The 24,297-nt window shown below is 41.1% G+C and overlaps 1 protein-coding gene across 3 annotated transcripts; it reads right to left on the bottom strand.

Moving 5' to 3' along the window:
- Window positions 1-419: 419 nt before the first annotated feature.
- Window positions 420-24,297, bottom strand: frmd4bb (FERM domain containing 4Bb). Of its 3 annotated transcripts, XM_020655193.3 has the most exons (24): window positions 24,078-24,295; window positions 15,419-15,484; window positions 13,120-13,214; window positions 12,888-12,980; window positions 12,501-12,585; window positions 12,104-12,160; window positions 11,977-11,999; window positions 10,889-10,972; window positions 10,422-10,487; window positions 10,044-10,101; window positions 9,867-9,953; window positions 8,231-8,307; window positions 7,882-8,020; window positions 7,652-7,793; window positions 7,289-7,422; window positions 6,977-7,093; window positions 6,003-6,231; window positions 5,860-5,913; window positions 5,609-5,756; window positions 5,182-5,349; window positions 4,225-5,009; window positions 2,720-2,846; window positions 2,393-2,512; window positions 420-1,300 (listed from the first exon to the last, which is right to left on the bottom strand). In XM_020655193.3, exons 2-23 carry the CDS (start codon window positions 15,482-15,484, stop codon window positions 2,395-2,397), a joined length of 2,952 nt encoding a protein of 983 aa, XP_020510849.1. In that variant the 5' UTR covers window positions 24,078-24,295; the 3' UTR covers window positions 420-1,300; window positions 2,393-2,394. The 3 variants fall into 3 exon arrangements, with proteins under 3 accessions (XP_020510849.1, XP_020510851.1, XP_020510850.1); XM_020655195.3 differs by lacking the exon at window positions 5,182-5,349 and having other exon boundaries at window positions 24,078-24,297; XM_020655194.3 differs by lacking the exon at window positions 2,393-2,512 and having other exon boundaries at window positions 24,078-24,296.

The raw sequence follows: 24,297 nt of genomic DNA, 5'->3' as shown, positions 1-24,297 counted from the left end.
AATATTGAAGTACATTTGCTTCGTTTCTGTCTTTACTAGAGTTCTGGGTATCTGTCCTCAGGTTGAGGATTTATTTTTGACACAAATCTTTACTTTCTGTGTTACTGTACCAATATTGAGGTCCAATTAGCTTTTCATAAAGACAGACATTTCTTTAAAAGGCCAACTTGAGTCTTTTTTTGATTAAAAGAAAGCGTCAATCTTTTTTTACACGAACAGCTGCTCTCCCATTTGAGTAATGTGTGTACTTCTCCCACATTTGCTAGCTGAGGCATTGTAATATATGGCTGGTTATAGGAGTGATTTATAACTCACCTACCTGTTACCATATTTTCAAAAATGGCGAACTACTCCTTTAAGATTTCCTCTCTTACTCAATAACACAACCTGAACCAGTTGTTTACCATGCCTCTCAAAGACATTGACAACAGATTTCTATGCTTCACACATGTATTTATTCACATCCTTGTTCCCAGTGGAAAATATTTAATGACAACATCTAACATAGAACTACACACTGACTGTACAAATGTGTGAGAAAACAAACAGCAAGATATGAATATGCGTCTTACGGCAGTGGTCCTTTGTTGATATAAAAAAGAAGTTCTTATCAAAAAATTAAAATCATTACCATGCATTTTAAAAACACATTACGGCACCAACAAAGAAAAATGGTTCAATAAACAATATTGACAAAGTACATTCTGATTCAAAGTTTAAAGAAAGGAAGAAATGGAAATTCATCATACACACAGTCTGCTCTAATGAATGTTCTTTGTATGCCACATTTTGGACATGTTCAAACGCTGTTTTCATCAAGACTTTATATTGTATCATACTTAACTGAGATGAAAGTGGTGACAATGACTTTTATTCAATAACCTACTGTTTTATATAAGGCAGTAGCTAGTTCCAGTTCAAATACATGGAGTTGGATTTTGTTCAAAAACAAATGTTGCCTCTTTTTCCATCTTTAAAACACAAGAGCGGTTTGATTCCAGTGTGGTTGTGCAACACCTTCAAGTTTCTTGACAACATTCTCATCTGCCCTGTACAATTAATCCAATCCAAGGCACATGGAAAAAGTCATTCATGAGTGTCATCACTGTTTTCGGAGGTTACTTCAACATGAGGACAGTGTACACACAGACTGCCAAAACCCAAACAGAATAAAAGTTTGTGTACTGCCCATGTATCAACTCCATCCCCTTCATGTGCTGCTGGCCATGGCTTTAGTTCTGCCAGAGTTTGGTTTGGTCCTCTTCAGCGAATGCTCATGTAGCTTCCGTCCAGGTGAAATCTGCAAAGGAAGCGACCCAAGAAAATATCAAATCAACTGTAGTTTAACAGTTTCAGAACAAGGAACACACTACACAAACATGCAGGAACAATGAGTGGGAATGGAAGTGTAATAAACCAAAAAGTCCACATCACTTTGTGAAAGTATTTAAAGATATTTCTGCTTCATGGAGTAAATGGAAACGTCTTAGGTTGGCAATGTCATTGAGCCAGTCCACCACTTAAGTCCAAACTAAAATAACTCTATTTACACATAGATTCCCATATTTGTCATTTTTCACATCCACCTGATTCATTGTACCTGGAAGATTAACATCTGGCTGATGCCCTGACTTTTCCTGATATGCCATTGTTTGGGAGCACTGACACCTCATGGTGACACCACCATGAGGTTGAAATAGTCAGTTTTTAGTCAAATGTCAAATGTCATGACAGCTAAAAGATGGATAAGCATACATTTTGAGTATTCACTCTCCCCTCAGGTTATTTATTTTTCAAACTATGGTGATTCCTTGAGTTTTTACCAGGTTACAACTTGGGGTAAAACACACAAGTTGATTCCTCCGGTAGTTCGGTTTATTGCCCAATTCCTACAAAATGAACTAAATTCCTGTCATCCTCAAATGTACTTAATGTTTAGTTAGTGTTAATCAGCCATTTTTAGCATAATAACAAGCAAAACCATGATGGTGAAAAACGGTAAACTGTATAACTAAACTTCTGTCAGCGTGTTAACATTGTTACTGTGAGCATCTTAACATTTTGACACCAGCATTTAGCTCAAAGCTCTGCCTTATGGAATTTCACATCCATTGGCTGATTGTGCTGTCACACTCTTTAAACATGTTTATAACAGTCTTTATAATCATGATAAACATCTCGCAGACATGCCCCTGCCTTGTCAGGTGTCAGGTAAACAAGGTAATGAGTGACATTTTTGTGCCCGAGGGGGAGAAAAAAAACGACAAACCACAAATGAAAGTGTTGATGATTTGATTAAATCGGCTACATTGGAGCGACACACGAATGGAAATGTAGAGTCAAAATGGAGATGACTTGCAACACGACACAAAGATGTCTACTGTGGTCTCACCCTTAAGTGCTAGAATGGTTGTCTGATGGTTCATCTGTACTAGTGGCTTCTGAGCCAACCACCTCAACTGACTCAGATTTTTTAGGCAATTTGTCAGACACTTTGTTGTCTGGAGAACATCTGCACACATAAGCATTACAAAAGTCAAGGCAGGAAGAAGAAAAGGCAGGAAGAAAAAGAGATAAAGATTTCAAGATATCAACCACCATTTTTTAAAAACAACTCTCACATTTAAAACTAAAGAACAACCACCATTGGTCTTTGATCTACTCCAGTCCTGGTGCATCCATAGCTCAGTATGGAGAGTCATTGAAATGAAGACCTCACCTGTGTGTAGGACTGCGGTTGTACGGAGCTCCAGGGTGTGGGTAATGAGGTGTGTCGGGTGAATCGTATTCTGTCAGACCAACTGCCAACTGGTTGCGCCAGTTACCTGAGCTTTCCACTGAAGACACTGCAGCAGACAAAAGCAATCGAGTCAGATTAAATTGGTACTCAGAAATAATAGTTTTGTTAAAACACTCATAAATCCAGCTTTATGGCAACATGTCAAAACATACGACTATACCCTTTGGATTGTATGGCTACGTACTGTTAGTGCCACTTTACAATGAATCTTCACACTTCTGATACAAAAATACAGACTGTTTAATTTCTCTAGACATATTTCTTAAAATTAAACTATACCCTTTAATACATTCCCAATGCAATACAAGAACCAGTTTGTGACTCCTGTTTATCACCATCAGATTAAACTAAAAGGACTTCTGATCCCTTTCCTTAAATTGTCTTCTCCGTCCCTTATACAATCACTACTGATCGGCACAAATGACTTCAGTCACTGCTGAATTTAAGAAACATGAACCACAATTTTGAACCGTTCGTATCACTTTCAATTCAACCATTAAACTCATGCATCTCCGTTTGAAGTTGACACTTTGAGAAGGGAAAATGCAACTTCTCACAGACTTGGAAAATTGGTTCAGGATCATTTTAAATGAACAGCAAACATCATTTTCAGAACCAGATGTTTTCGCAAGTCTTTGCAGATGTTGAAACTACTTTTAGAAGCAGTGATAACAGCTGTTAGAGGCCTTTCTTTCTTTTTTTTCATAGGACAAGAATGCTTTACTTTCTGACGGTTTGATTCTTATATTAATACATTAAAGGCAAAGACTGGAGCAATTTTCTCACAGAATAATTTTCTTGGCAGTCTGCAAAAGTTTTGACACAGCATGTGAAGCTCTCCACTGACACCCGCATCAATCAAATTGTGTTGAGGGGATAAGCAGCCCTTTATTGATTTTCTAATTTAATATTAATGTATATACTTTATTACTCCCTGAGGGGACATTCTGGTTTACACTTTGTTATTGAGAGACACACTACTCACACACATAGGCCTGAAATACACACATGCACAAACAGGACTTGTGGACATGTATTAATGGAGGGAGAGTCAGAGCGGGGCTGCTATAAAGGGAGCGCAACAGAGCTTTTGGGGATTGTTTTTTGGCCCTGCTCATGGGCACCTCGGCAGTGCTGGAGAAGTGACCTGGCACCTCTACAGCAACCAGACCAACTTCCATACTCTTCATTTTGAATTGATTTGAACCGGTTACCCTTCGGTTTCCAACCAAAGTCCCTTCAGTCTGAGCTACTGCCGCCCAAAGGAGGAATTCCAGTTTGATATATTTTATGTGTTAAACAACTTACAGTATAAATATATGTAAATATACCCATCTACCGCAATTGATTATAAGATATTATCTTCAGAGATTTTCTCTCCGATGCATATATGTTTAATTTCACTGTGGACGTTGTCTTCTTACCTGAAGAAAAGGAGGTCGTCCTGCTGGAGTGGCTGAAAGCAGCCGGCATGGTCTGATAGCCCAGGCTGAGTTGAGAGCCGTTATCAAAGTCATATCCAGCCAGCATCCCCCTCCCTCCCTCCCTGGGGCTCTTATTTCTGTGATACCAGCCCTTCAAGTGCTCTGCCACCAGGGCCTTCTGCATGTTTTTGGCCAGCAGCTCATTCCTGGGCCCCTCTCTGTTTCGCGGCGGCCTCACTGTTGCGTAGGGATTCTGGGAAAGACCATCTGCCCGGTCACTGCTGTAATGCCTGAATCTGTCATGTCCGTGGTACCCGTTAACCTGGTAGGAAGGGTTAACGTTGTAGTGGCCTTCTACATCACTCTCATACACGTAGGCACCGTTAGCGTAAGGCTCCATGTCCGGGCAGGGGTATCCGGAGACGTAGTAGGCACTGGGTGTATAGTGTGCTGGGGTCTCACATGAGAAATTACAACCAGAATGGTGTTGGACCAAGTTGGGCATACTCCCAGTATTTCCATAGACCTCCACCTTCCTGTGTAGACGATGCATGGTGGAGTTCCGGGAGTCCAGAGTACTGTAGTGGGAGTTGGCCGCCCCGCAGTAGTCCAGACTGGACTGGCTGGTGTAGGAGGAGCAGTCCTCTAACACCTCTGTGCTGTTGCTGCGATGGGCTGGAGATAAGATAAAGATGGGCTTCTCTGGGTCTGTGTCTTTTCTAATGTGGGGCTGAGACTCCAGACTTCCACTGCGATGCCTGAAGCAGTGAGGGGAGCCCTCCGACCTGTGAACAACAACAACTTTTATACTATCTCCAAAGAAACAAATGTAGTCCTTCGATTATATTTCTGGATTTATTAGTAGGTTATTTGTATTAGAATCAGTAAAAGGTTAGTGGGTTGGAGAGGAGCAGGGATTTAAAGAAAAGAAAAGGGTTGACAACACAGGAATCACACCTGAGCTGGCTGCTGCTGTAGGCATTGCGGGTCATAACCGGGGTGGGCGGCATGCTGCGCGGATCTCGAGGAGGTCTGGGGAGTGTTTTATAGGGACTACTGTGGGTGGAGGAAATCTCTCTTGGATTCTGGTAGCAGTGGGAAGTCTCCTGGCTTTCAAAAGCTAGTCTAAAAGGGTGTGGTATTAGGAGAGGATCACAAAAAAAAAAGAGAAAAGAAAAGAAAAAAAAAGGTTGGGATGTGAGGAAAGGAATGAGGCTGCAAACATGACACAGCAATTATTATGGCCTCTGCCAAAACATGATATCATTGCTTCATTCCAAGAACAGTTTGGCTTTTTAATGAAATCAAAAGTTGTGAAACGAGTTGCACAACAAGAGACTTTGTGGTTACATTAAGACAGGGGGCGGTAAATCTGCTTTCCAACCTGCTGTGGTTCCTGTTATGGTGATTTTCCCTTGGACATCCCGGCCTCTCCACGTCATATTCTGTCCCCAGCGTCCGCATCGGGCTGAGCTGAGGGGAACCTTGGACCGACCGGGACCGAGGCCTCTGACTCGCAGTGTCTGAGTCATCTGAACACAAAGGTAACAATACTGACACTGGCTCTTTAAAAAAGTCGTTGAAATTGCAGCTCATATGGTTTTAATGCACCAGAATGTGTTTTTTAAGACTCACCATCATCCAGTGGGAGACTAGACAGAGAGCTGCAGTCTGAACGGATGAGCTCATCTAGGTTCAAAGAAAATAAAGCCATGTTTTTTCTGAAAGAGAATTTTGTCAAATGATTGTCCAGTAACTCAGATTCACCTGCACCATACCTGCAATAATGACTGACGCCCGCTGAGTTGGCTTTTTGCCCTTCTTGATTCTGTACTGGTTCATCTCATCCTCTATCAGCTGGAGTTTGTGCATGGCATCCAGACAGTTTCTCCTCCTCTTCTTCTTCACCGTTTTGCACAGCTCTGGCTCATTCGCCAGCTTCTTGGCCGCCTCCACAATCTTTTGCTGCAGGGCAAACCTGCTCTCCAGGTTCCTCAGGAAGGGATCCTGCACCAAACACAAGCAGCACAGCGACAGAGGAAACAATAAGTGACAAGACTTCTGCTGCAAGGAGCTCCATCAAATCAAAACTAGCATTGCCAATTGTTTTCCTCATCCATTCAGAAATGTTGATAAAAATAAGGATTTCAAGTTGAGTTAAAATCATGAAGAATAATACTTTTGAATAACCTGCAAACGTATTCATTTCATGTCCTGTGTTTTAGCAGAGATAGCTGCCAGTTCTCTATCGTTTTATTGTCAACCACCTTGAAAAAGCCAAACCAATACTTTTAGACTTCCCTGCAGTGTGAAACTCAGCCTCAAAACCAGTTGGTTTTCCTCCGAGGTTGTAAATCTTTGTGTCATAAATATAATGTTTCCCAGGTGGGAGAAGGCTAGTGACAATTTCCAGCTGTGGCGATGGTGCGCCAGCAAAGAATTTTGGCAGCAGCAAAGCATGACATGTGGGGTGGTTTCGAAATGAACTACAATGCAACTGCTAATTGTAGTGAATGAACATCACTGAGTGCAATGGTGTGGCTCATTTTTGCAGCTGTAAAAGCTTTTAGAAAACATCAGAGCACCGTTGCAAGGAAATCAGATGCATGTTGCAAACAAGAAGGCCTGTTAATAGGACCAGTTCATTGTTGGCGAGATTAAAATACTCTATCAACTAATCTATTCTTAAACTTAAAAAAATGTGGCTTTTAACTGTCCAAACACAAGACACTTCTCCGTGTTGAATACAAACCTCGTTGTAGGGGAAAAGTTCGTCCAGCTTGAAAGCGGTGCCAACTCGTCGCCTGACCTGTGGCGGTCTCTCGCCTGATGAGAGGGGATACTCTTTTGGCAGCTTGCCAATAAGCTCCTGAGAAACACAAAACAACAGGGCCCCCTAAATACATCGTTGAACTGCACAGAAGAAAAACAATAATCTACCTGCTGCCCGGCAACACGGTGAAATAATGGGAGTTTAGCACGCTGCATATGGCCGTTTTCTAAGAAAAGGCATGCAACATAGAGTTCTAGTGCAAGAAGAAGTAGAACATAATGCATTTCTTACCGCCTCTCTCAGGCAAATTTTCTTCAGCTCTTTTGTTTTCTTTGCCAAGATATCTTGGATCTCTTGCTCTTTTTTCCTCAGCTCGAAAAGTTTCTCTTTCTTCTGCTCCTCACTCATTTCAGATTCTGCAGAGCCTGCACAAACAAAATCCAGACTATTGTTTCCACAAGAGCACAGAATACTCACATCTCTAAAAGTTACATCTTTGTCATGATGTGATATTGTCGTGAGACAAAAGTTCAACATGTCACCTTGACTTTTTAATCACAAACAGCTCATTGTGTATCCCACATAGCGTAGTAAGTGGAACCAAGAAACATGTACGGAATAGTTAGCTTCTTAAAGTGAATATTTATAACTAACCTGTAGACACCAGGCTCCCATTGCTGGCTGTTATTAAGTTATTCTTCAGCCCTGCATCTCCCAGTCGGTTTAGTTTTGCTCCTCCATGCTCTGTGAGATCCATGGCTATTTCCTCCAAACTTCTCGATGTTCCTATCTTAACCTAAGAGGGAAAACGTACAAAAGTATAAGATACTAAACGGAGAACTCTGGGTTAAAAATATCGCAGGCGAGTCGGATAGTGGACTTACTTTGCTTTGCTTTCTGTCCAAGTAGAACTGGTGCTGGCTGATCGCCATGACCCAAATGGTTTTGATCAGAGAATGGCTGGCATACCACGTGTGTATGAGTAGGCCCGTCTGTCCGAATGTGCGCTTGGTTACTGCTCGCCTGTTGCAGGAAACGCAGCAGAAAACAAAGCAGAAGTTGAGATAGAGATAACCTTCACAGTAAACGGCAGTTTTCTGAACGCTTTCTTGAGATGAAAGCGTAGGAGAGAAACATACCAGAGACTTAAAAGGCTTAGCGAGAGTTAGCGCAATGAGGTAAAAACAGTGCGCTTTTACCATTTTACAAAGATGAAACTCTCCTGCTGCTCACCTGTGTGGATCATTCACTTCTACAGCAAATTTCTTCTCACGGAAGTACAAGTTTTCCAGCTGCTTCCACTGGTAAAGCTGTGGATAAAAACAAGAGATAACAATAGTCATTGGACATTAGACAATTTTCTCTGCAAATGGACAATAAAGTGTTATCTTATCTTATCTTATTAAGTTCTATCACTCATAACGTCATAAAAGCAAAGATGAGTTTAAAATGAGAAAAATTAAAAAAAGAGAAAAATAATGAATTTGTCTGCGTCACCACGGCCATAAACTGTTAAGAACATTTAAACTGCAGGTGTTTTGGCTTGTCTCTTTCAACCACTGTCATTAAAAAAAAAAAAGCCAGACTGAAATGTGAACTATCATTACAGTGTAAAGCCCCCAAGCATGCCAAGTCTGCAATAATGCAGGTGTTAAAAAAGAAATGAAGGACCGCCACGAGGGGACATTACACAAAGACTCATCGCTGCCGACAACACTCTCCATGGCTCATCACGTCTCTCCACATATCAGGTCCAGGTGCTCGCTGACAGCAGCAATATATGAACAATCTATTTGGGTCAGTGACTCACTGTGTGTCTGGGACACGATCGGGATGAGACATGGACTCACACAGACACAGAAAACGGCATCGCATGTGTTTCCTCTTGGGAGTATTTTCTATCACAAAGCTGCTACTCGGATAACATTTTGTAACAAAAACCCATCGAGTTGTTCTTTTATTAAAAATCAGATGGTAAAGAATGATTAACAAGTAATCGAGTTAGTTATCATAAGAACCAAAGCTTTGTAAACTTGCAGATTTTCTTACATTTGGCCAGACAAAGACATGTAGCATCCAGTCTTACCAGTATGATGGATCTTCTCGATTCAAGTTTCCTAAGTTTAATCCCTTCCTGGCTCTGCTGTCAACACAAACACGCACTCGGTTCCTTCTCCTGTCAGCTCTTGACTCGTCTCCTCAGGTATTCTCAGAACACGCATGATAACGCCCCAAATCCAGCCCCTCTGCCTTTGACATCAGCAGCTCCCTCCTTCTTCTCCTCTCCTCTCCAAAACACACACAACCAGCTGCTTCTCTTGCACAACTTTGGGAGCGCAGAAGACAAAGATGGATTGCACCATGTCGAGAGATTGCCAGACTTGAACAGGATGACTGTGCCAGTAATTAAATGTGCATTGTTCTGAACTTTCCCTCCTCTTCAGTATCAGCAATGCACTGCAGCATTTGCACCCAACTGCAGAGGCAGACACTGGATGGCATAGCTGGCAGATCACTCATATGGGTGTTTCTCCTATCAACTCACGAGCTAAAACAACAGCAATGGAACAAGAAGAGCAGGTTCAAAGTGTACAGTATGTTTCATTCTCGAGGACACAACTCAATAGTCTCATTAAGAAAAACTCTGAGAGCTTTCTTCTGCTCTGCTGCAGAGCTGATTTCGCTCAAACTCGTCAAGTCTGGCCTCGTCTGCAGCAGCTGAAGCCCGGCCTTTGTTGAGGTGAAATGGATGATGCATGACTACGAGCTGGTGAATCACCGTGCTACGTGTGCAGCAGCAGTAATCCATACCAAGAGCTTGCGCTATAATATCCACAGTCTGATTAGAGAGGCGGTAGGAAGTCTTTACCTTTCTGGGTTTTAATTTGTCCTGCAGGTCATACTGGCCGATGCCCTTATAGCTGAGCCCAAGCCACCACGGGATCCCTTGCTTGTCCTGTGGAGAAAGAAAAATAAAAGTTTGATGGTTGACTCACCTTCATGTGCAACAGCTGTCATTTCCAATAAATCACAGCAGAAGACCCACCTTGACTTCATAATAATGCACGCCATACGTGGGCAATGATTCCACCAACGTCAAATACCTAGAACAAAAACAGTTTTTATTAAAACCACCGGCTGCTACCACAGCTGCATGCGGTTTGGCCTTGGAAACATGAAAAAAGATAGAACTGGGAATTTGATCAGTGTGATTCACTGGAACTGCAACTGAAGACGAGATATTGATTTCTATCAGATGATGAGAAAAGGCGTGCCAGAGAGAGAGAGAAAGAGAGAGAAGGGAGGGCTAATAGAGGTGAGAGGAAGATTAATGGATCTAAAGCTTTATATCATTCATTGGCTGATTACTAATGTTAAAACAATTACAGCAAATAGTTCTCCACATTTTTCTTTTCATACTTACTGCACAATGGCCTGTCCTCTGGAGACTCCTTTCAGCTGTTTGTAATATTCAATAACTCGATCCTCACTGCAATGTCACCAACAGAAGAGACTTTTTTTACACTTTAAAAAACAATTAGAAAAAACACATTCTGTGTGTGTTGGCGTGTCAGTTTATGTAGTCCTACCAAACAACTAAATGTAGAACAAGCTTATATAAATTATAACCAAATACATCCATAAAAATACTGTTGGATAAAAAGCGAAAACGTAGCTATCGTCCTACTTTTGACATCCAATCAATGTGATACAAAAACCTAAAGCTTTAAAGCCAAACAGTCTGGGATTATAACCAGCTTTATATCAGCTGTGGCTTACACGTTTGAATGATATTTAAATTTAAAAAATCGAATCATACTTTATGTGTTTGAGCAGCTGTCTGTGTTTAAAATGTTGTAGCATGTAAAAGAAATAGCTCTGTAATCTTACCAGTAAGCAAGAGACGGGTGCTCCTTTAGTACTTTGGTGGGAAGAGTCGGTAGTTTCTTCAGATCAGCTCGGGTGCTTTCATCACTGGCACAGAGCAGAAAAATCGTTTGAGTTTTAGGTGTGAAGCGGTGACATTTAATTAAACTGTTTATTGCTGAGCTCCTTCTTTGTGTAAACCGTCACTTCTCCCGCAGGCAGGACCGGGTCTGGATTAAAGATGTTCTGACAATATGAATCCAAGTAGTCTCCCTAATTTTCCCACCCAAACCCAAGACTCAACAAAACAAAAATGTATTTCAGTAAATATAAAAACATGTTATAGTCAGCTGCACTGTTTTGGGGATTTTTCATAATTTCCCAAGTTCATACAAATGTTGGACTTTAGCCTTACCTTGTTGTACACTCACTCAAGTAGATAGGCCTACAATTTTGAGGTAGCTCTACTCTCGGCTAGCAAACAAATGTTGTTTTTTAAATTTAGAAATCTTTACATCTGTGCATTTGGATGGAAGAAGATTTTTTTTATTTATGTAAGATTTTAAAATATCAGTTAAAGAAATAGTAATGAACAACTGCCTAACAGTATATTAGTAGAAGTGAGTAGTACAATGAGATGTACCTTCTATAGCTGCAACATTTAACCTTAGTGCTCCTGACACATCTAAACGTCTAACCCAAAGATAGCCAAAAATCTAATTCTAAAAACATCTTACTCCAACATTAGCTCATCCTTAACCATCTTCCTTTAGAAATCCAGATAGAAACCTGCACCAAGACCTGCAGCATTCCCCCTGATCACCATACATATATTATAAAAAGGCCGCTTTGTTCAACACACTTGCTATAACTCTCTGCGATGCATAGATGCCTCCGCTCTGCAACACTCTATCGTCTCTATGAGATTCATTAGCTGCCTGGTGCAAGCTCCTCTGCACTCTGTGGTAAGCCTCACATAACACTGCTATGGATTTTTGTTGTCTGCACTCCGGAGAAACAAGTGACCTATTGAATGTCTTCGCCAAAAGCTCACTATTAACTTGTCCTGCTGCTGTTAAATACTTCTTACCCAGCTGATAATTTGCACTCACCTTGTGTAGTCTCCCTTTGCCTCCTAGAGATTAAGACAAAAAAAAATACATCTTATCAGATTACATGCCGTAAATATTTAAAGGGCAGCAATTAATGCATGTAAATGAGACTATTAAAAGCACTAACCTGTAAGGCATTCGCAGCCAATTTGAAGACGTTCTCGCTTTCCACTTCTATAACCTCCTGAGACACACGAGACCAACAAGGATGAAAAAGAAATCAAGGATGTAGAAAATGTGTGGAGAAGGCGTTCAGGATCCAAACATAGAATCTTCTCCGTGTTGCCCTTCAATAACCTCTACATATTCTCAAAATGAACCCATGTTTTCCCTACACTCTTCGACTGTCTACTTTGCATTCCAGCCAACAGAGTGACAAACGCGTGCCCTGCAGCCACTGTCTACTGATCGGAGGGTCTAGAGATAGTGAATCATCAGCAAGCTGCTAAGAAGAAAACACAACTACAGCTCGAGAAAATGATATACCGCTTCAAACCTTGGGAATGCAGGAGCAGAACACTTACATTATAGACAGCAGATTTGGCATTTAGGAAGAATAACTCCACCGTTATGATGTCCTTCAGCTGTGTTATGTTTTCTACATAAAACCTGGAGGATGAAAGCAGATGAGACAAAACAATTTACGGGTTAAAGTACTTATTGGGAATCTTCATTTTGCTCTTTTCTCAGGGTTTTAAAAGCAATGTGTGTTTGAGATTGACAAGTTTATAATGTAAAAGCCCGAGAAAAAAAAAACACCTCACAAAGAACTGTCATATGTTGAAAACAAACTAATTGCTACCCTCTGACATTTTTTTTTTGACAGCCAGCTGCTTTACTCCATGTCAACAACGTAGCACTCCCTGCTGGACAAGCTTGTGATTTGCATGAGAAGAAATATGAATTATTACCTGACCAGGAAGTTCAGAGCAACGGTCCCGGACTTCTTGGAAAAGTCGTGTTCGAGAACCCTGCGGTCCATCTGCAACCATTTACGCTGACCACTGCGGAGAGCAAGCAGACTGAAGCTTCACAATGCCGTATTTTTTGTTAATTCACACACACACACACAAAGACACACATGTTTAAACATCTGTAAATGTTTAAATCACTCAAAGGTATTAAACTTAACGATTTACATACTTGTCGTCGAAAAATGCGAGACCGAAGAATTCCTTCTCTTTGAGGTTGAAGTGGGAGGAAACCAAGTCAAGGAGTTCATACGACAGCAGCTTGGGCTGTGGAAGACGATTTACATTCAGTTCCATCACTACTTTAATTCAAAACCAAATTGAAACGATTCAAACATTTCACTCGATAAATGTGTAACAAGAACTTTTGGAAGTAACTTTTTTTTTTCTGTTGCCTCTTTCTCTCCAAAGAGAGTAAGACTGACAGGTCAACAAAAAGAGCAGAGAGAAACACTGGAGTGAGGATTTAGTAATGGGCTCCAGGATACAGATACTCAGGAACTAAATCCAGGTCATGTAACCATGGGTCATCTTTCTTCTCAATAAATTATCATTGCCAAGACATACATTCTGTACAGTCCATCCGGCCTCACCAAGAAGAGACGAGCTTTAACCCTAACAGGCTTCTCACCTCTCATCTCATCTCTCCACAGACTCTTCTCTCTTCTTTTACCTCGTGTTCTTTTTGCTTTTTCATATGAAACGTTGGAAACAGGAATAGTTCTGCGAGTACCTCATGATGGGCAGTAAAAGGTAGCATAGAGGGGGATGACTCTCGGGGGCCGGAGCTAAGTCTTGAGCCTTCCTGAGGTGATGTGGGCCTAACTTGACGAAACACCAGGAGAGTAGAGGATGCCGACTTTTATACCCAGTTATGTGTTGGCTCTCGCTGTCCATCACTTTTCATGGTAGAGTTGTGGGGTTCATTGATCACCATGTGGTAGGGTAGAGAGTAGCTCGCATGTAAGAAGCCTGGGTCTGTTCAAGATTCATTTACGTGATCTCCCATTCTTTGAAGGCAGGGTAGGTAATCCTGGAAAGCTAGGGAATTTAGAAAGTAACATCTACTAAGCCTGAGGGCTCCATCCAAACCCAGCCCCTCCCCTCAGGGCTCCTTCAAAGGCCATGCCCCCCCCCCCCCAAACACATGCAGGAGCTCCGCTGGATGACCCCTGCCCTCAGTTGTCGCCATCGCTGATAGCTTTATGATTGCTGAGTCTGGTTTGGTCTCTCTCTTCACCTAAACTCTTTTTCATCGCAGCCTTCTCTGCTTCCATCTTTCTTTGTCGTGCCCTGTTTAGCGGGACGAGAGATTACTAGGAACTGTGGCCTAAGTCATTTGAGCTGAGCTTTCTCTGCCATCCTCTGGTAGATCGAAGTAATGTGGATGCTGAACTGTTCTTTACGCGTTACATTAACGCCCACTGGACTTTAAAAATGTATCTTTCATACATGCACTCTGTGAGTAGTTACAAACACTAAGATTTTTTCTCATAGTCCACTGCACAGCTCCTACATTGCACCTTTTGTAGATTTTGTTTTTTTTATTTTGTATATTTTACATTTTATATATTGTAATAGCTTCTTATACTGTATTATTTAAGCTAGTTCTGCTTTATTTCCCTGTTAATTGTTTAGCACCAATACACCAAGCCAAATTCCTTGTATGTGTAAATGTACTTGGCAATAAACCCAGATTCTGATTCTGATTCTGATGTGGAATACCTCCAGCGGCAGTGAAGCGCGTTGAGTGCTGGTGCACAGTAAGGGTAGAGTACGTACAGGGAGCCTGCGGGGCATTTGATTCCGGGTAATTTACATCCGGACCTCACAGCAGTGATAGGTACAGGATTACAGCAGCTAGAGATGACGGCTCTTGCTCAGTCCTCTTCCAGTGCACGAGTTATTGATCGATGTCAGGGTTTAAAGACCATTCTAATGTAGAATATGTAACAAATAGTATAATCTGGGTAAAATGACCAACCCTACATTTAACTGTCTATCAGTGATTTCTTGTCTGCACAAAAGCATTTGGTAAGTCAAGAAAGTTGAGAACAAAAAAGCCTGCATGGAGTGGAGGTCAAGGCTGACGGATGGGTCATTTAAATCGTGAATTTGCATCAAGGTTATAATATAATAATAATTCAAAGTTGAATTATTAAACTGACTGAAGATAGTTCATGTACCTTCTTTTATATCATTTTTCCTGAAGCACTGTCTTTAAACTGAGACCCCAAGATTTTTTTCTTGGCCTATAAACGAAAAGTTTTGGTCCCTTATCCTAACCAAACAATAGTTTCTCAATGTGGACGGCCGCACCTTTAGACATTGTGAAACAGTTAGTGATCAGTCAGGCACTGTGGGTTCATCATCACTAGAAAATTGCTTTGTGTTACACAAAGACATTTCATCCGAGTCTGTAATAAAATCGATTGATTATTATAGCCAATTGAAGTGAAGAGTATTCATACCTGAACCAGCAGCTCCAGCTTCCTGTCATCCAGCAGCTGCACTTGGCACAGTCTGCCCTCAGTCATCTGCAGGGAGAACAAGGCAGGAGTTTCAAGGCTGTGGCAAAGACAGCAAGCTATTCATCATCACAAGGCACAATGATGTATCGTTTCATTGGAAATACTTTCACAATTCTGGCAGGACAATTAAACATCTATGAATTTAAAATGAAGACAGTGGAGACAAAGCTGTGTTTAAATCATGTTTTACTATGTGTAACCAAACTCCACAAAGGCCTCACAAGTAAACACAGGGGGAGGAGAAAAAAAAACAACTCACGCTGTGATTTACAATAAAGCCATTGTCTCAAGGATTTGTTGCCATAGCAACCAGAAGAAGGATTTGAAGTCCCGTTTTGAACCTTTCAATTATCTTTCAGCCTTTTCAGAACACGAGTAAAGAAATAGCCAGTCGTGAAATGTGAAACAGGGCAGGGACTCTACTTGAGTGTGATTAAGACTTTCTTTTCTTTTATCAAAATATAAAGTTGGTGTCAATAAATACTAGCTGCAACCGTAGAATGCATTTCAGATATAAAAGCAAGCGTATAATGAGAACAAAATGATATTGAAGGTTGTAATTTCCTGCATGAGTAATTGCTTAAAACACTTTAAGGAAATGTGTCACAAAAACACCCTTGTTAAAGTGCTGTAACGTTACTTCTGACACCTCCTCTAATTTCCTATAAAACTTTTCACCCTGGTTAATTAAACAGCTAGCATCAAGTTCCAGCCAACATGCAACCACAGACTCGTATCAGATTCTGATTCAACTCTGGACCCTTTTAAATCCAGCCCTCTGGTTCTTAGTCCCACATCTTAAAAAAGAAAGTCATGTTTGCTTGATCAAGATCATTTGCCCCTCAAACAATGCTCCTGATCGCTAAATCAGGCTGACCTACAAAGAGACACAGAACGCGCTGAACACTTGATAAATCAAATAGCCAGTAAAAATGACAGATTGGGGTTGAAAAAAAACCTAAATAAAAAAAAAAAAAAATCACATTTCAGACGAGTCTCTTTATCTGACAGAATGAGGCTGAACTTCTAACACTGTGCGTGAACAAAGCTTATGCTTGAAGTACCTGGTAAACCTCTCCGGAGAGAGCGCAGGTGTAGATGCATCCTTGACCGGACCCCATCCTTTCATAATTAGAGTCTCCTCTTGGATGCAGACCATTCAAACTGTTAGCTCCTCCAGAGCAGCATGCAACAGACTATCGAATTGAACCGGAAACGTGTTCCATCCACGTGACTGACCGGTGCCTTAACTGTGTGTGCGGTGATGGCTTACAGTGTGCAGCCAGTTTATGAGAAATCAACAGCTGACTGAGCGAGAGATCAGGCTGGATCAGACTCCTGACCACACTTCAAGTATTACTGCCTCTTAATACAAACAATCGAGGGTCAAACAGGACGCACAAGTGGTCAATCAAGGTGGTTAAGCATGTTGATTAAGTCTGCTAATAATGTTGAATTGCCTTTCTGTGGATGAATGAGTTTAAATGTCAATAACACATTGCTCTGTCTTAATTTTCCTTTACATTTTAATTGTTTTATTCTATTTGATAAATGGATGCAGTGGAGATTCCCCAGTTGAGAGACTAACACAGCTCACACGTAAAGGCATTACCTCACACTCTCTTCTTTTCTCACATTGCACTAATAAATGATTAAACAAATGGCCCTGCTTCCTGAATGGGGTGACGCACACAGCTTCTACTGTAAATTACACCATCTGTACCGTTCAGACGAGCACTTTGTCAATTACAGCCTCTGAATAATGCGTCTTTCAGACATAAATCCTCTCTCATGATCCAAATTAAAAGTGCACATTCAATAAAGTCAATTCGACCTCAATGTGGCTGCTTGTGACAACCAGCAGGAGTATCATTCCATTGATCTGAGCTCGAGTTAGTTATGACTGCATCATGCTGAGATCATACAATTTGTCTCGGTGACTACAGTATAGCATGAAATTTCTCCTGGTTGGCATGTACAGTAAAGGCATCGGCCACTAGATGGTGCTTTTTTTTTTCATCTGTGTGCAGAAGTAGTTCATGTGGAGAAAATGGCCTCTTGAGGAATTTTTTCCGAGGCAGTTATTAGCTCACAGTTGTAATTCAGCCGGGATCGCTCATCTTAATGCAATATAGATGAAGTGAGCGAGAGGAGGAGGAGCCCAGGTTTTTTAGGAATCCAAACCATAAATCATCTGAGAGCTGTAATCACTACGAGAGCTGCTATTTATATCTGACGGAGCAACCCAGCAACCCTGAAGAACCCGGCAGTATCTGTGTCACAACACACAGAAGAGACTCCTCAAGCACAACTGGCAACAAGTTGGACATTTGAGATCACATACCAATACATTCTAGCTGTTTTTAAGAATTTATAGAATAATGATTTTTAGTTTTAGTTGATTTTTGTTTAGTTTCTCAACAGATGGAGTACTACAAGTTTTTTTTTTAATTTGAGATGTTCTGTGTCTTTAAATTGAAAGCCTCTATTATCACTGTATGAAAAAATACCACATTAAGAGAACCACTCCTGGTTGGTGCATGAAAATTAAAGGATCCTCAAGATCGTTGCCGTTTTATCGGCCAGGCCTACACTCTGGCATACGGTATTAATTGTGCTTTTAACAGGATCTAGAGATGTAAACACACAGACAAAGCTCCCACCATGAGAAAGAAACACATTCATGTAGAAGAAATTAATACATGAAGGAACAAATAGCAAGGACATGCTAAGTTCCAGATCAGAATGCTGTCGCACAATAAAAAGCTGAGGTTTCATTAAAGTAAAGTCGTTCACTATCACAGTCCATGGGAGTCATTGTACAGCAAAAGAAATCCCTTTCATGAACCAACCTAATTGGCAATAAACCCAGGCTTTGGTTCTCATTTTGATTCTAGAAACTGCAGTGATGAACAATTATTTTTAAGAAAATTTGAGTTGAAAATCCTCATCTTATGATCTGCTGGAATCCAACTCTAAACCTTCTCATCACTAGCTAACAGTCCAAACCTCTTCAGATATTTGAGTTTACACTCCCATAAGACAAAGAAGAGCAGCCTATCCTCATTTTGTAGAATCTGAAACCAGCTACTATTTGGCTTTTTTGCTTGAAAAGTGACTTAAATGATTATATCATTGTCAAAATAGTTGAAGATTAATTTTCTGTCAGTTGATCAATGGCTCAATCATTGAAGCACCTTAGGATAACCTTGGCATATCTAATATCTGATTAGGTCTGTTACAGACATTTTATAATTTTTTGTGTCGAGCTAGATTTTAGGTTTAGATTTGATGGGGTTCAAATGTTCCTGGTAGTCCCTCCTTCGAAATGTCACTGGAACGCTGTAAGACTCCCACTCTCCATTTTCTTACACATTTGACCATGAAAAACAAATCCGAGCTGGTCCAACAGGTAACTCTTCTGCCGATTAATAAAAACTCTTCCCTGAACCAGCAGTAAGGTATACTTGCTTGGCAGCATGACATTGATGCACAGATACACATTCCACATTACTTCCTGATGTCTATCAACAGGGCCAACGTCAGCTGATACTGATGTTTAACCCATCAGTTCATCCCTGAGTAACTGGTTTCCAAAGTTAAAATAAAACCTTGAAAAAGACTGAAATAGCTGGATTTGCACATTGCTACTACAAACCACGGCACTAATATTATAAATCTATGTCTCATGATGTACCTGTATTGTTCACAGTGCAGCAGACAGCTCTGTCTAGTCAGCCAAACACAACCTGTATAAAAGGCCAACCTGAGTCTCTGTGGGCTTAAAACAAGTGTGGAACCGTTATGCAAAGAAAGACAGAGGGAAGAGATAAAAGAACAATCAGTCTTAGTGTTAGTCTCTCTAGAGACTGGACAGGCGCTGGTTGAGTATTGAGCTGCAGGGTTTATGTTTGTCTCTATAGTTTGAAGCCTGAGGTTAGCATATAGACAGCTTCAGCTTGTTATAGTGTGCTACTGTGAAACATCCCAGTGGAGACTCTGGAAGGCTGCAGATGTTGCCTCTGTAACAGAAACAAAGAACAACTGTGTAGAGAATGAAAGTATTTCATGATTAGCTGTTGTACTTGTTTTACTGTGACAAATAACTCCATGTCTTGCTTCCAATTTCTATGATACACTAACAGAATAAATTCGGTGTCTCCTGAGTAAACTGGCTGTCAGAGTTAAATACGTCACGCTGGTTAAATGTCATGTCCAGACTGACGCCCGTCTTATCTCGGTTTCCCGTTTTCATGCATTATTGATGAAGGCTGGTATCACATAAGATTCTGATGATCTCTGTGCTTACATGTTCTCTTGAAGTCACCTGCTACAGCTAAATAACACCAAAAATTATCATTGTTTTCACATACTCTGTTCTGGGTTCAAATGTGTATAAATAACAACAAGGTTCAGTCAAAAATATTGACTTTTGACTGGATCTGCCACTAAACACTACACCAAGATGTACAAGAAGTCCTTCATAAAACTTCATAAAAAATGAATTTTTATTCAAGAGGCATGAGGTTGTACAGTTCCCCTGTAATGGACAATCTTCTATTAGTAAAATAAATTCTCTGTAGCTGATGTACCAGGCCTCTGACCCCTGACCCCGACAGGTAATGACACAATGGCCTGCAATATAAATGGTGACTTCCCTCTAATTCAAAAGGTTATTTTTGATGGTTTATTTTTTTCTGGATGGGGATTGGTTTTAAATGAAGTCGATAATGGCTAAGCCCTTCAGAATAAGACCAACTACGTGCGTTGGCACTATACAAAATGATGAATTAAATACTCCAGGTAAAATTACTCCAGACAGTCTGAGTAAACAGAAAGATGCCCTGGTTTTAGTGGCTGCAGCCTACAGCACAGGACTATCTCAAACATCATCCGATATATCTCATCATGACTCATTTTGTCAGCGGTCAAAAGGTATCTGTCTACATCATCTCCCAAAGAGAACCAGTCTGGCTCTTTGTGATATCCGGGAAATTCATGAACACAATGAAGCTCAGGATATTACAGAAAAATTAGACGCTAAAAGAAATATTAATGCTGGTCGTCTGAAACAGTGTCTCTTTGATTTAACAAGAGCAGACTGCATCACAGAGGAGTGATTCATGTGAATGATGTCATCATGCAGTACAAGTTCCTATTCCTATTCCCAGCCCGATAAAGGACGTCTGGACATTGGGATATATTTTCTTGTGGCTGTCCTTCAAATACAAATAGAATCAAGTGACATTTTTACTAGCGGTCATCGCGATAGGAGTGGCTGAATCTGCTTCCATCAGTCCCTGTGGGATTGTAACGCAAGCAATAGTTTCGTTGAATACCCACACATTTTTATGTCTTTTCTCCAGAGCTCCAGTGTTTGAACACACACACTTTCAGCTGCTGTCGTAAGAACTGACCTTGAGTGATTGTTACACTTTTAAAAAGAAGAAACACCAACAAACCAAACAAAGGGATCTGCAATTTCATTTAACCTGTTCGTTTCAAATATTCATTTCAACCCTTCTTCATTTATGTGGCTTCCCAACAAATCATACGCAAATAAATTGAAAGTGGTAATACCAATAGTTCAAACAGTAAAACAAAGGGGTTATCTGATTTTGAAAAAAAATATATAGAGAGAGAGTGCACAGGCTACCTGAAGGATCCATGTGGGCACAGCAATATTTTGAGCTAATCGCTAAATCCAGAATGCTAACATGCTCACATTGACAGTGCTAAGTAGTATCAGGGAAAATGTTTACCATGTTAGCAATAGTGGTTAAGCCTATTTGCATGCCTAAACATGTGAATCAGCACTAAAAACAAAGCAGCGCAGAGGCTCTTGAGAATCCATTAAAGTAATTCAAACAAATGTTTGGGACAAATGTCAATACAAGTAGACGATGGCTCTAGAGTAAATGTCCAAGGGTCACCAAGGTCTTTAACTTATCCTCAGAGGGACCAAAATATCTGTATCGTTTCATCCGATAGTTGTCAAATTGTTGAGAAGAGAGACGGTCAGGTGAACAATGCATTATTTGGATACAGCCTCTATGGGAACCCTCCTTAAAAGCCCCCCTGCCATTCTCCAACCTGCCACTAGATGCCACTGGACTCCCCACCCACCTTCTCACCTGTCTCCAATTCACTTTTTAGTCTCACTCCATATAAACTGGACTATTGCCATTGTTTGTTTTCCAGACAAACTTATTTTTCATTTGTCTCCTTACCAGTTTGTTTACCTGCGTTTTCTTGCCTAATCTATACTGAAATAAGCAAATTCACAATAATTGAAGCACTCTCTAATCCTCTGCACTCAGCTCCTATACCTTCCTGCCTGCACAACCAATCGTGGCCTTCACATAGCTTATTATCCAGGGATGGGATCATTAAACAAAAACACACCCTTTGTGGTTTGATATGTCATTGGCACATATACACATAATAATTACTAATGCACATTGTGTAATTTTTCTACCTGAAAGTAGAGAGGGAACAATGACATGCCATGACTAAATATCACATTGTCATCATCTGGAAAGCATTATGTTGATATCTGTTGAGACATCTTGAACTTCAAATACACTCAAACTTCTTTGGGGTGAAGTCTCGAGTTGGCCTTCCCCCAAATCAAGTTCTGGATGGACAAAGTTGGATCAGCGGTATGTCTTTCAAAAACAAAATGATTATAAATGTAGGTGCCTATTTTTCTATTTTAACCTCTTTGTCTAGGTTAAATGTGTCCTCTAAATCCAGGAATTAAAGCATAAAACTGATTCCACACACACACACAAACACACACACCGACAGACTTCTCTAAAAGCAGTAAGCTCTTGTTCTGAAAGCTTTGCCACCAGTTGCCCTCATTCTCTGCATGTGCTTCCAGCTGTCCCCACTGGCACTCCTGATATCAAACTGCAGAGTTTTGTTGGAGAGAACTGCAGTGACTTTCTGCAGAGCTCAGGGACGAAGCACTGAGGCACGGACGTGAAGGGGTGGAGAAAAATGGAACATGACCAAATTGCTTGATGTGGACCAACGACCAGAGTGTCTGCAGCGAGTGGAAACCCTCACTGCAACACTTGCAGGGATGCAATCATATTAGATTTACTGTCTTTACCTTAATCCAGCGTGGATCAGCTGACATGTTGGGGCTGGAATATATTAGGGTTTTTTTTTTTCTGGACAGTTGGGTCTAACCCCAAATCCTCACGTGCCAACCTGTTTCACTTCAGTGCAGCTGCTTCAGCTTTCACTTTATTATATCAGCCTTAATCCCACTGTGGAGAGTGTATGACTATAAGATTACTCGTCCAAAAATAGATCCTCTCTCTCTGTCTTTAGCACATTTCTCAGAAAGTCTCAGAAGCTTTGATTCCTAAATGGAAGGTTTCCAACCGAGCGCTGAGACATTTCTCAGCCGGATCAAGCAGAGAGAGAAACATCTCCGCCTTGTTAGGCTCTCTCACTGACAAGTGAGAATGTACATGGAGAAATATATTGAATTCGGTGTCGAGTTTTCACTCTAATGAATCGGAGGATTAAAACCAAACCCGGGCGCTCTGTAAAAGAGTTTGAAAAGCCTTCATAAAGCTGACATGTGTGATTAATGACACAGGACATCCTCCTTTCCAACACAGAGGAAGAGCGACAAAGTTTCACGCTGCACACGTGTGTCATACAGACGCAGGCATCACAACAACAATTCCTGTTTACAATATCATGAGGCTTTAAATACACCCAAGGCCTGTCTCTTCCTTTAACGCTGAGATAAAGCCAGCAGGTCACTGTCAACCTTCACAGTAATCCCTCTTTATTTGTTACCAGCGGTCTAAAAGCAGGGAAGGTGCCAGAACGATTAGCTTAAAAGAAGAAAATCAGGAGGTGGCAAGGTGGGTATAGGCCTACCTGCACTAATGATGTCCTCATAAGACATTTATAAAAATGCTTTCAATCAACAACACATACACAAATCACAACCACTGTCAAAAATGCACACACACCCTCCCCTTCCAGAAAAAACATTAAAATGAGCCCACTTGGTAATTTTATTTGGACAGACAGGATTGACAGAGCTGCAAAAGGGTGAAGATGATGATTCATCCAGCATTTTTTAATATTCAGCCTACCAAGTCACACTGGCTAAATCAGCCTGCTTCTTCAGATCACACCTAATCAGTGGCATACATATCTTCTAAACTACTTTAAAATAAATAAATAACACATATCAAAATAGCCTCTCTTATTTTGGCACAGTTGCCCACAATGAGACTAGCCCACCTCAGGGCCAGTTTCCACAGTGCAGGGAGAACAATGAATGAGCTACTGTGGGGCTACACTGTATACTGAACATGGGTGGTTTCCACCTGAGCCCCATGTCTACACTAATGTGTCAAATACATCCACTCTGCTCCCTTTTTTTTTTTTTTTTTTTTACCAGTGAGGAAACACGCTGCACACACGCACAGACAAACCCATGCTGCTGTAATTTCATTGATGCTCTCTCTCCTTGGATCACACGCGACCATGGCTACTTTGTCTACACACAGCTACCACAAACCGGCTTCCATCAGCTCCATCGTATCATACACAGCCTTACCTTTGCACTCCTGATATATCCCGCTTGAGTTCTTTTTAATATTATCTATGAATAAGGCAATTTCTTCCCCTGCATATCGATCCTGCCCGTTCAGCTTTCTCCCCGGCTGCTTTCACCAGGGAGGAGAGCCGCCGTGCAGCCGCTGTCCGCGTTCATCCTCCGGTACAACTGGAGCGCACACACCCGCCTCGTATCGAGCCACACTCACCACGCCTTCACC

This window comes from Labrus bergylta, chromosome 12 (genome assembly GCF_963930695.1).
Source record: "Labrus bergylta chromosome 12, fLabBer1.1, whole genome shotgun sequence".
NCBI classification, from domain to species: Eukaryota; Metazoa; Chordata; class Actinopteri; order Labriformes; family Labridae; genus Labrus; species Labrus bergylta.
This window is presented reverse-complemented; position numbering and strand designations above follow the sequence as displayed.

What these genes read in the sequence shown, in the direction of transcription:
- frmd4bb (XM_020655193.3), bottom strand. Translation starts at nt 15,484, where the DNA reads ATGACTGAGGGCAGACTGTGCCAAGTGCAGCTGCTGGATGACAGGAAG. An exon ending in CTCGCATTTTTCGACGACAA is followed by an intron (nt 12,981 to 13,119) that starts GTATGTAAATCG and finishes TGCTCTCCGCAG; the next exon opens with TGGTCAGCGTAAATGGTTGC. An exon ending in CATAACAGGAACCACAGCAG is followed by an intron (nt 5,350 to 5,608) that starts GTTGGAAAGCAG and finishes ACACCCTTTTAG; the next exon opens with ACTAGCTTTTGAAAGCCAGG.